At 43.8% G+C, this 12,685-nt stretch overlaps 1 protein-coding gene across 7 annotated transcripts in view; it reads right to left on the bottom strand.

The window, feature by feature from the left end:
* The window catches only part of PTPRA (protein tyrosine phosphatase receptor type A), a 158,906-nt gene that overhangs the window by 48,248 nt on the left and 97,973 nt on the right, over positions 1 to 12,685 (bottom strand). For all 7 annotated transcript variants that reach the window (XM_042980793.1, XM_042980796.1, XM_042980794.1 and 4 more), the window contains 3 exons: positions 2,027 to 2,111; positions 758 to 831; positions 395 to 531 (listed from right to left, as the gene is read on the bottom strand). In XM_042980793.1, coding sequence (XP_042836727.1) covers positions 395 to 531; positions 758 to 831; positions 2,027 to 2,111 — 296 coding nt within the window. Of the gene's footprint in view, positions 1 to 394; positions 532 to 757; positions 832 to 2,026; positions 2,112 to 12,685 lie in introns of those variants that run through there.

Below are 12,685 nucleotides of genomic sequence, written 5' to 3'. Positions count from 1 at the left end.
TCTGAATTTATATATTTTTGTTCTTATTTATGGGGGTTTTCCTACTGGACAGTGAGTTCCCTGAGTGCAGGGACTGGATCTGTTTTTGCTCCCCAGCAAATCCTTGGTGCCTCACACATATTAGATGCTTGGTAAGTATTTATTAAACAAACAAAGTAACAGATGCGATGATGGATGGATGGATGGATGGATGGATGGGTAGATGAGAGAGGTGAGGCAAACCCTATTTCATTTCCTGTCTATGATCACATAGGAAAGGAGTCAGATGAACCTGGTAGAAAATTTCTCACCTCTTAACCCGTTAGAAACCTGTTTTCTACCCCGTGACTCAAAAGGCCCGACCTTCGGTCTGCCTTCCTCCCTGCTGACACACCAGCCTCGGCAAAGAACTCACATTGAATTCCTCTCTGAAGAGCTTATTGTCATCAGCCATTCTCCGGTTAATCTCCTCTTCCAGCTTGTCCACGGGTAGGGGTGGATACTTCCTATTGGTGCTTGGAGACCTGGCCAGAAGTGGCACACTCTGGGGTTCTGCAGTATACAAGGGGGAGGAAGGTTGGTCATGGTCAGGTGCTCTGGAGACCCAGCCCTTCTCTGGAGACTAAACTGGGTGTTCTATCTCATGCACCAGGCCTCCAAAAACCAGGACTGCTTTCTTCAAGTCTTCCCCCTCCCTGCCCTTTTAGGATGGGAAACCCCTAATTTCTTGATTTTCTTCTCCATGAAGGTTCCCCATGTCATTAAGGGGGGGCCTTACCCACATCCTCAGTGCGGCCATTGGATAAGCGGAAAGAATTGGAATGGCTCCCAGCTTGCTTGTATTTCTTAAACCTAATGAGAAAATGTTCATAGTGAAAAAGCAAGCATAGAGTCAGGAGAGACCAATCACTAGCTTTATGTTTCCATGTATCAATTCAGCATCCTAAATCTCCTTTACCAAATAAACATGTTCTTTTAGAGACAGGTCCTGCACATGCTGAGGCAGCTCCATTACAGGGTGATCGAGTGCCTCAGGATGTTCCTGCTCATCCTCAGCACACTAGAATTCAACCCAGGTGCCATAACAGTATATTCTGGCTTGTATGGCTCCTCTGTGTGGCTCCAGTTCCAGGACTGACTGGAGATGACAGCCACACCAGGTGGAGAAGGGGTAAGTGAGTAGAATACAGTGGAGGGGAGATAAGAATATCCCTATTAAGCTAAAATGCTGGTATTTCCCCGGTGCAATCAGGGAGAAGCCCGGAGCTTCAGACTGGGTGGGCACAGGTCTGGCTACAAGTCTCCTGCAGAATGGTGGAGACACATGACAAATTGTAGGGGTGTGTAAGGTTCCCTTCTCTTTATCCCTGCAAAAGAACAGAGGGAGCACAGAGCAGCTTAAGCCAAAGATAAGGGCAGAGTTAATCCCAATTAGCCAGGGCAGTAACTTTAGCAGGAAGAGGACAAATGCATCTCTCTCTTCTCTCCCCTGGCTTCCCCTTGCTTGCTTTTCCTTCCTGTTTGATGAACAATATCTAGAGGACCCTGAAGAAAGTCAGAAGGGGGAACTCTGTAATTCACACGGTTCAGTTCAGCACACCAGGGTCAGGGATCCTAGATCTTAGGTGTGCCCCCAAACCCCCAACTAGAAATATAGGTCTCTAGTCAGCGCACCTTCTCCATTCAGGTACTTTTAGGGGTTGCTACAGTAGGGTTAGATCTGAGGATCTTAACCCACCTAACAGCAATGACACAGATTATATCTTTTCCCTCAACCTCAAACCACCATCCTGGGCTTTAGGTTAAACTGGAGCTGGGGACTGGATTTGGGCAGATGGAAGCAAAGCGGAGGGGCTGGGTCTTGAGGAAGACCATGTAGAGCTTTTAAACCATTACTATGTAGAATTTTAATTTTAGTATCACAAGGCGGTCCCCTCTATCCTATTCACTGTTCTTATCTCACTATCTTCTGGACTGTGTGGGCATACTGAGACCCTGGGGTATTGAAACAGAGTCCAAGAGAACGTAGAAGCTTTAGCATGCTCACCTTAACATGTACAGAACTATGATAATAAACACGATCACGAGCAGAGAGGACAGGGCTACCATCACTGCAATAATTGGCGTCTCATCTGAAATGGAGAGAATACGTCATTACCATCGTATGCAATGGAGAGCTCACTCAATGCTTCTGTAGATGGCAGGCCATGGATAGTGAGTGAGAGACAGAACATGTTCCACTGCCACCCCAGGGCCAGTGTGGGTGGAAGGCGAGGCAAAAGGTAGGGTGAGGACCCAGAGTGACACGCCCATCCCATCTCTGATTTGGACATTTGTTTACTGGCTCCCTGCATTAGAATAAAAGCCCTATAAGGCAGAGACTCTGTTTCTTTCATTGCTATAGAGCCTAAAACAGTGCGTAGCGCATGCGTGCGTGCGCACACACATACACACACACACACACACACACAAACACACACACACAAGAAACAAAAACCAAAAAACCCTCAAATATTTGAAAGCATGAACATATCAATCCTGATGGCAAGCTAGGTGTGTAGGGCCATCAGTGCACTCTGTCCTAGTCTCAATGGGCTCCATCTAGAGGATAGGAGAGGAAGGTAAAAGGGCAGTTTTCCTATTGTAAACTCAAATGGTTTCCTGGCATAGAGAATAATGTTCCTGATTAAAGCAAGGGACATTAGATCCTTAAGCACTACATATCTAAAAATGCCGGGTACTCTTTTGTACCTCTTTGCATGGCTACCTTTTACCAGGAGCTCAACTACAGCAACATCTGGCTCAGAGACAGAACAACTCCTCCCTTCATTCCAAAGGGCCTGGCTTCCTATCCACCCAATACTTAGCCTCCTTTCTCATGGCAGCTAACCAGGTGCCGACTCATCCTCCTCCAGTCCCACACCCCCACCACGAACCATACAACTAGTCTGTGTTTGTAACTAACTTCACCATTTCCGTTTCGCTAAAAGGGAGGGCGTGTCCCTCCCATGCAAAGGTCAATCCTGTCACATATGGTCTGGATTACATCCATCATTGTCACCTCAAAGACTTGTCTTTTTTTTTTTTAATTTTTTTAACTTTTATTTTTTATTGAGACAGACAGACAGACAGAGACAGAGCATGAGTGGGGGAGGGGCAGAGAGAGAGGGAGACACAAAATCTGAAGCAGGCTCCAGGCTGAGCTGTCAGCACAGAGCCCGACTCGGGGCTTGAATTCGCAAACTGCAAGATCATGACCTGAGCTGAAGTTGGAGCTGAAGTTGGACTGAGCCACCCAGGTGACCCAAAGACTTGTCTTCTTGATCAGTAACTGTAGCGAGGCACTGTTCCAGACTCTGAGAACAGAGAAGTCATCAAGCAGACAAGTGACTGAGAGCCTACAATCTGGGGGAAGTAGGGGCATATTATTCACAAACAAGTAAACATACAATTTCAGACAAGGGCAAGTGTTATCAAGAAGAGTAAAGGGAGAGACTGATGGGCTAGAGGGGGTTATTTTAGAGTAGTTTGGGAAGGTCTATAGTGCTTACACTGAGCAGAGGTCTAAATAATGTGAAGAAGTAAACCATCAAAGATCTGCACAAGGAGCTTTCTAGGTACAGAGAACAGCAAGCATAATCTCCCTTAGCAACTTGGCAGGTTCAAGAAATAGCACAAAGGCCAGTTTTAGTACAGGATGTGACTGCAGAGGTGGGCAGGAGCCAGAAGACTTGGGGCTTTGTAGGCCATGGTAAGCAGCGTGGATTTAATTTTGAATGTGATGAGAAGCGCTATGTGATTGGAGGGCTCTGAAAAGGGAAGAAATATAACTGGATTTACATTCTTTTAAAAGATCAGCTAGCTAAACTGACTCATAAGCAGCAGTCATGAGATGGGAAGTAATCTGGCAGAATATGGCATCATAAAAGCCAAGAAAAGAGTGTTTCAAGGAGGGAGTAATCAACTCAATCAGATACTGTCAATAGATTTTAAGTAGGTGAGTTTCACAGAGAAGTGAAACAAGATATGACAAGACAGCAGCTATTGGTGACTTTTTTTTTTTAACGTTTATTTATTATTGAGAGATAGAGAGACAAAGAGCGTGAGCAGGGGAGGGGTAGAGAGGGGGAGACACAGAATCCGAAGCAGGCTCCAGGCTCCGAGCTGTCAGCACAGAGCCCGACGCGGGGCTTGAACTCACAAACTGTGAGATCATGACCTGAGCCGAAGTCGGTCGCTCAACCAACTGAGCCACCCAGGCACCCCTATTGGTGACCTTTCAAAGAGTGGTCTCAGTTGAGCAGTCGGTGAGAAAGCCAAAAGGGAGTGAAATAAAGATGGAAAGAGAAGAGAGTGAGATACTACCTCGTCTCTGAGGTGAGGACTTTGACCATAAAGAGGTGCAGAGAGAAGGAACAGCAGCTGGAGGGAGATGTGGGATGGAAAGGTTTTTTAAAAGAGATGGGAGGTATACCATGCTTCTTTGTTGATGGCAATTTTCTTTTTTTTTTTTTAATTTTTTTTAATGTTTTATTTATTTTTGAGACACGGAGAGACAGAGCATGAACAGGGGAGGGTCAGAGAGAGAGAGAGGGAGACACAGAATCCGAAACAGGCTCCAGGCTCTGAGCTGTCAGCACAGAGCCTGACGCGGGGCTCGAACTCACGGACCGAGAGATCATGACCTGAGCCGAAGTCGGCCGCTTAACCGATGGAGCCACCCAGGCGCCCCATGTTGATGGCAATTTTCAAACACACCCTGGTATGTGGCTCTCATATGAAATGAGCATTCAAACCGGCTACGTACTCCCTCCTTTTTGAAGAACTTTCAACTCTTGGTTCCCAAAACAAAGCACTCCTCTGATTTTCTACCTCTTGGCTGCTCCACCTCGTTTTAACCTTACTAGCTGTTCCTCTTCCAACAACAGGTCTCAAAGTGTCTGACTTCCTCAGGGCTCCGTCCCTGGCCTCTTTTCTTTTTCTTTGTTTAAATTCTTTTAATTTTTTAAATGTTTATTTATTTTTGAGAGAGGGAGAGTGTGAACAGGGGAGGGGCAGAGACAGAGGGAGACAGAGGATCCCAAGCAGGCTCTGTGCTGACAGCACAGAGTCCGATGTGGGGCTCGAACTTACAAACGATGAGATGATGACCTGAGCGGAAGTCAGAGGCATAACTGACTGAGCCACCCAGGCACACGCTGGCACTCTTTCCTGACCTCTATCTAGCCAATCTGATCAGACAGATGGCTGTAAGCACAAATGATATGCTAGCAGTGCCCACATTTGCACTGGTTGGTCAGACCTCTCTTCTGGGCCTATATGCCACCTCCACTTAAATTTCACAGGCAGTGAAACCTTCCGTGTCTAAAACCTTTCCCTCACCATTCAGTAGTCAGCACTACCACGCACCCTGCTGCTCAAGAAACGTGGATATCCCCTTGATTTCTTCCTCTTGCTTATTATCTATATCCAACCCAGCTACAAGTAATATGTTTTAGGGCTAAAATCAATGCCTCAAATTTGTCTGCCTATTTCCATCCTGTTGCCATCACTGTAGTTTCAATCCCCAACCTCTCTCCTCTGGACCACAGTAAGCCTCTGTCCACTGCCAATCCATTCTCCCCAAAGCAGGCAGAGTGGTCTCTAAGAAAGCGAGTCAGACCATCTTCTCTTATAAAACCTTTGGATAGTTTCCCAAGCCTTTAGAAGGAAATCTAACTCCCTTACCCTGGCGTAGAACAACCTCCCCCGCTGGCCCCTGCCCACCCTATCCCCTGCTACACTTTGCTTGCTCACTCCACTTCTGCCTCTAACACCCTTCATGCTGAGTTCATTCCCTCCTTAGGCCTTCAAATATGTTATTCTTTCCTGCTTTACATAGCCTCTCTCCGTTCTTTGCTTGGCTACCTCCTAGTCATTCAGTTCTCATTTTAAGTGTTACTTTTCCCAGAGAGGTCTCTCTTGACTTCCTAAAACTAAATTAGGATCTGAAGTCTTAGTTTCCTTATCTCTAAAATAAGTTATCTGCAGATTAAATGAGATCATCCATGTAAAGTTCTTGGCGCAGTAACCAGGTACGCACGGTATGTATTCAGTCAGTACTGGCTGCTATCTTCCTTGTTATTCTCACAAAGCATTCTGTTACTGCTCTTGATAATACTTCCCACACTTTGTAGTTATATACTTATTTGAGCGTAGTTGATTAATGAGTGTCCGTCCTTTACACCATAAATTCCACAAGGGCAAGAATTATGTACCTGCTTTGTTTCTCACCACATACTTAAAACCCAGACAGAATTTCACATACATTTGGCACTAAACAAATACTAGATTAATGACTTATCGCTAAATATGGCTGTGTTAAATGTCAATCACAAAGGGCTGTCCACCATGCATAAAAAGAAGGTAATTAGAGACATCTGGCTCAAGAGAGTGAACTGAATCCATAATCTTACTTCTTTCTCTTCCCAAAATTACATTGAAATGATAGAAGAAATATAAAAATACTAATGAATCAAAAGCAAATCTGGAAGGCAACAAAGAGTGGCATTAGTAGACCCGAAACAGGGATCTGCAGAAGACAACGCAGAAGGACTGGACTACTGGAGAGATCAATCAGAGCCGAAGAGCCTCCAGTTGAAAGGTTAAGTACTAGCTCAACAAGTCTGGGCCTGGAAACACCCCAAGCTTAGAGTCAACCAGGCCCACCCGTGGATGAATGTAGGCCTTGGGGTAGCAGGATGGTATTTAACCAAAGGTTTGTCAATGCAGGGCCCGTACACCCACAGGCTGGGTAACAAGCTGTGTGCCCCATTCAGACTGAGCTGGGAAAACAGCACTCTATATAGAGTAGAAGTTCTGTCAGAGAGTGCTGATGGCTTTTTTTTTTTTTTTAAATATAAGTTGCACATATATTTTTAAACTTCGTATTATGGAAAACTTTCAAACTTACATAAAGAGAACACTACAGCAAATTCCTGTGTACATATCACTTCACTTCCAACGTTATCACTGTATGTCAGTTTTTTAAATCTCTACCAGGGCTTCTCAACCTCACACTACTGACATTTTGGGCCAGATAATTCTCTGTTGTGGGGGGACTGTCATATGCACTGTAAAATGTTTAACAACATCCCTAGGTTCTACCTACTAGATGCCAGCAGAAAACCTCAATTGTGATGACCAAAGTCACCTGCAGACATTGCCAAATGTCCTCTGGGAGAAATCCACCCTGAGTTGAGAACCACTGGTCTATACCCACTCCTCTGGATTATTTTATTCTTTTTTTCTTTTTTGAGAGAGACAGAGCGAGAGAGCACGTGCACACGTAGGGGAGGGGCAGAGAGAAAGGGAGAATCTTAAGCAGCCCCACACTCAGCATGGAACCTGACTCGGGACTTGATCTCACAACCATGAGATCGTGACCTGAGCTGAAATCAAGACTCAAAGGACTGAGTTGCCCAGGCGCCACCCCTCCCCCACTGGATTATTTTAAAGCAAAGCTGAACCTATCATTTCAGCTGTAATTATCTCAATATGTAACACTAAGAGATAAGGATTCTTAACGTATCCAAAATACCATTAACCTATTTATAAAGCAACATTAATTCCTTAATCTAATCTAATATTCACTTACTGTTTAAATATCCCCGATTGCCTCATAAACGCTTTTTTCTGGTTTGGTTAGAACTGGCACCCAGAAAGGGTTTTTACATTGCACATGACTGCTAGGTACACTGGGCCCATAGAGAGTTTCCTGGGTCAGCCCTGATGACAGAGAAAGGGCAAGGATTGGGCCTGAGGTAATTCTAGGTGGCCACAAGACATGAAGAAGGGGAAAAAAGAAAGGAAGGCAGCTCCACCTACAGGAGAACTGCGTCCAACTTCCTAAACCATGACTGAACCCCTAGTTTAGGATACGTCCCTGTTTGTCCTCCTGAAGCGATACCTACTGTGAGCACATTCTAATCCACTCAATGCTCCAGGGTAAAGCTCAACCAGAGCTCTGTAAGTGACCTTCACAGATACCAAGGACAGTGATGGTAGTCCTGGGAAACAGACACAATACAAGAAATAGAATATTTCTTTAAATAGAATAATCTTTAAAAATATACTGCGGGGCACCTGGGTGGTACAGTCAGTTAAGCGTTCGACTCTGGCTCAGGTCATGATCTCATGGTTCGTGAGTTTGAGCCTTGCGTCAGGCTCTGTGCTGACGGCTCAGGGCCTGGAGCCTGCTTCAGATTCTGTGTCTCCCCCTCTCTCTCTGCCCCTCCCCCACTCATGCTCTCTTTCTCTCTCTCAAAAATAAATAAACATTAAAAATATACATATTAAAAAAATAAAAATATATTGCAACAGCACACTGCATCAATTTTTTTAAAAGGCCACTATAAAACAAGGAGCAATCTCACACCTATCAGGGACTGCTGCTATCAAACAAACAAACAAACAACTCCAGAAAATAACAAGTGTTGGCCAGAATGTGGAGAAACTGGAGCCCTGTGCACTGCTGGTAGGAATGTAAAATGGTACGGCTACTGTTGAAAACAGTATGGTGGTTCCACAAAACATTAAAAATAGAATTACTATATTATCCAGCAATTCTACTTCTGGGTATATGCCCCCCCCCCCCAAATTGGAAGCGGGATCTTGAAAAGATATTTGTATTCTCATGTTTGTAGCAGCATTAGTCACAACAGCTAACATGCAGAAGCAACCACATGGCCACTGGTGAGTGAACAGACAAGCAAAATGGTGTATACACACACAATGGAATATTTTCAGCCTTAAAAAAGGAAGGAAATTCTGACATATGCTACAACATGGATGAACCTTGAAGACCTCATGCAAAGTGAATAAGCCAGTCACACAAAGACAAATACTGTATGATTCCACTTGTACCTAGCGTAGTGAAATTCAGAGTCAGAAAGTAGAATGGGGGGGTGCCAGGGGCTGGAGGGAGGGGGGAATGGAGAGCTACAGTTTAGTGGGTATGGAGTTTCAATTTTACAAGATGAAAAGAATTATGGAGGTGGATGGTGGAGATGATTGCGCAACAGTGTCAGTGAACTCAATGCCAGTGAATTGTACACTTAGTAATGGTTAAGATAGTAAATTTTGCTATGTGTGTTTTACTACAACAAAAGAAATGGGAGGGAAAGGAGCAATTTGAAAATTAAGAAAGTTCTTAGAAACTAAAACACGACTGGGGGAGAAACAATCTCAACAGAAAGGCTGAACAGGAGAACACATGAAACTGAAAAACCAATTAGTAATGTGAAAAACCACATCATGGAAGTTCCCAAGACACAAAGCAGTAAGAGTGAGATAGAAACTGTGACAGTAAAGAGACAAACTGGACAGATCTAGGAGTTCCCAAAGAAGAGAACAGTAAGGTAGGAAGGAAAGAAAGTATACAAGAAAGTCTGCTCAGTTATCAGGCCAAAAGGGATCATCAAGTTTGAGTGGCAATACTGAAAAAGGAGATTTACCTAGATACATCCTGACCAAGCTTTTAAAACTTTGGATTGAAATCAACCAATTAACCAGAAGCCACCCTTAAAAACTTCCAACGGAAGAAAAAAGTTTCCCTGTAATAGAGAAACAAGAATCAGATTTATGTATGACTTCACATCTATAATACCATCGCCAAAGCCAATGGTGCCCTGTCTACCAAGTTCTTAGGAAGCACTTTGAACCTGGAGTTATTATCTAGCCAAATTTTCATTTCAGCAGGAGGTCAAAAGAAAGCCATTTCCAGAGCATGGGGCTTTAGGGTCAGACAAACCTGAGAGTTCAAATACCTATTATCCTACTTAGTAGTAGTGTGACAACCTCTTGAAACTTTGTGGAATGCCTTATGAAATACAAACGTATTATCACTCTCCACCTCTTCCAGTTAATGGATGGTTTAAAAGAAGAAGCATTTGCAAAGTGCCTGATGTCAAGGGAAGACACTTGGCCTTGGCATCCAAAAGTTCACATATTAGCAGAGAACCTCAGTCCAGATTTTGGGCTCAGGCAAGTCTCTGTCTAAAACAGGAAAACTACAGCCCAAATGTAGCCCACTGCCAGCTTGTATAAATAAAATTTGATTGCAGCACATCCGTATTCATTTACACACTATCTATGACTGCTTTTGCACTACTAAGGCAGGGTTGAATAGATATGACCAAGATAGTATGATTGCAAAACTGAAATTATATATTATCTGGTCCTTGATACAAAAAGTCTGCCAAACCCTGATCTAGAATGTTATTACCACCTCTCCACTTATACAATTCCAGATCAAATATCACCTTTTGTGAGTAACGGCTCATTTCCTGGACTTCCATAACACTATGTACCTACTCTGCTACAACACTAATCACACTGAATCAAAGTCATTGACTATATGTCCATTAAATTACAAATTTCTTGAAGGCATGGATTCAAGATCACACTGAGATATCCCTGCACTCAGTATTTATTCTTTCATTCAATAAATATTTGAGTGACTTATTGTGTCAGGCAGGTCTTGAGGGTACAGTAATGAATAAAATCAAAATTTCTTACCCTCATGAAGCTCACAGTCTAGTAGGGAAGAAAGAACAGGTAAGTAAAGAAATATATAATACATGTAGTTATGAGTGCTGTGAAGAAAAATAAGGCAGGGTAAAAGAGGAAATGGAGGAAGCATTCTGTGATGTAAAGTGGGGTGGTCAGAACAAGTCCTGAATGAATGGATGGATGGAACAAGTCCCAGGAAGCAGTGCAGTATTGTTTATGACCAATGCAACAACTGCAAGCAATGTGACAAGAGACTCAGCTGGCCTGATAACTTAGGAATTAATAAAAAATTATTACAGTGAGTATTTTTGCACTTCTATAGCAGGCACAGAGCAAAGCACCATGCACATATTATATCACTCAATTAACCTAAGAACCCTTAGATACCATTATTAGCCCTGTTTGAATGGGTGAGGAGACTAAGCACAGACATTAACTTGTCCATAAAAAGCTGCCACTCTAAAGCAAAACCACGAAGTGACACTATTCTCCAGGCTCTTCATAAACTACAGGACAGCACCACTTTAACTATTCCATGCTTTTAGGCCAGAACAGTCCTCTGTCACAGAAGCAAGATTTTACCTTTTGACATACGAATTATATCCATGGTTTTTGGGTTTTTTTGAGAGTTGGACACACATGGACATGAGCGGGGGATAGGCAGAGGAAGGGAGAATCTTAAGCAGGCTCCATGCCCACAGAGGAGCCAACACAGGGCTCAATCTCATGATCATAAGATCATGACCTAAGCCGAAATCAAGAGTTGGGACACTTAACCCACTAAACCACCCAAGTGCCCCTACACCCATGTTTTTGATATGGTTAAAAACAATACAGATAGGAAAGACATCTCCACACTGCTGTGAGGGAAGGAGACTCAGATCTATTAACAAAAGAGGAGAGAACTTATAGCTCCCTGTATCAAATCTCAGACTTGGACACAGACTCAGGATCAAGGCACTCTCCTAGAGTTCCTCCATAACTGGATAGACTTGTCATATCATGCTAAGGCATGTCCTGGTCTAGGTCTTCCAGAGAGGTGGCCTTGCATGATACAGGCTGGCGTAGTAGGCAAGGCAAGCACATTGGTCTACTCCTTGCGCTCCCCCACCTCCTATCCACTATCCATTCTAGCAAAATTTCACTTTTTAGACTCCGACTATGGGACAGAATTTCTAATTTTTTTTTTTTAACATTTATTTATTTTTGAGACAGAGAGAGACAGAGCATGAATGGGGGAGGGTCAGAGAGAGGGAGACACAGAATCTGAAACAGGCTCCAGGTTCTGAGCTTTCAGCACAGAGCCTGACGCGGGGCTCGAACCCACAGACCGTGAGATCATGACCTGAGCCGAAGTCGGCCGCTTAACCGACTGAGCCACCCAGGCGCCCCTATGGGACAGAATTTCAAAAATACTAAAATGATATTCTGGGACAATAGACGTCTATTTGCTATCTCCCTTTTCCAAGAAAACAAAGGGTCATGTTATTCTAAGGGTTCACATGTAGACAGGTGAGTCACTTAAAGACTCAGACACACCTTGGCCAACTACAAAAATAACCACTGAAGTAAAAGTCATACTCCTCTAGCTCAATTCCTGAGGTCCATTTTGTGTCATCTCTACACTTTTTGACAGAAGTATTTATCAGTTCTCAAAGGCAGAGTTAAAATGTTAAGTCCTTCCTATTGGCTCTAAAAACAGCAAAAATCATCAGGTTGCCTCAAGAGCCCAAACCACTGGGCTGAGCCCAATCTTGTCTAGGGCCAAATTATTACTGAGAAACTAATTTCCATTGCCTACCTATCTTCCCTAAGGCCTCTGGCGTTATCTTTCTAAAACAAAAATCTGACTATGTCATCATTTCCTTCCTTCCCATCACCAAGAGACACCCTGACCCTTGGGCCCACTGTACCACCGGGTCCATTGTGCCGAGGCTAGATCTGGCCACTCCCCAACTCATGCACATCAACGGTGCACAGTTCCTCATACACCTGACTTACTCTTTCACCCTACCTGGTGCATCTTCATTTTCCTCAGTCACCATATTAATTTAAACTGCCTAAAGCTCATCCTCATGCCTCCTTCCCACTCTCCAGGCACAAATGTTTTCAAGCTCCCTGGCAGCACTTTGCATGGTATATCCAAATACACTTT

Source organism: Panthera tigris, chromosome A3 (genome assembly GCF_018350195.1).
Source record: "Panthera tigris isolate Pti1 chromosome A3, P.tigris_Pti1_mat1.1, whole genome shotgun sequence".
Taxonomy (NCBI): domain Eukaryota; kingdom Metazoa; phylum Chordata; class Mammalia; order Carnivora; family Felidae; genus Panthera; species Panthera tigris.
The sequence above is the reverse complement of the archived record's forward strand: the minus strand, read 5'-3'. Positions and strand labels throughout refer to the sequence as shown.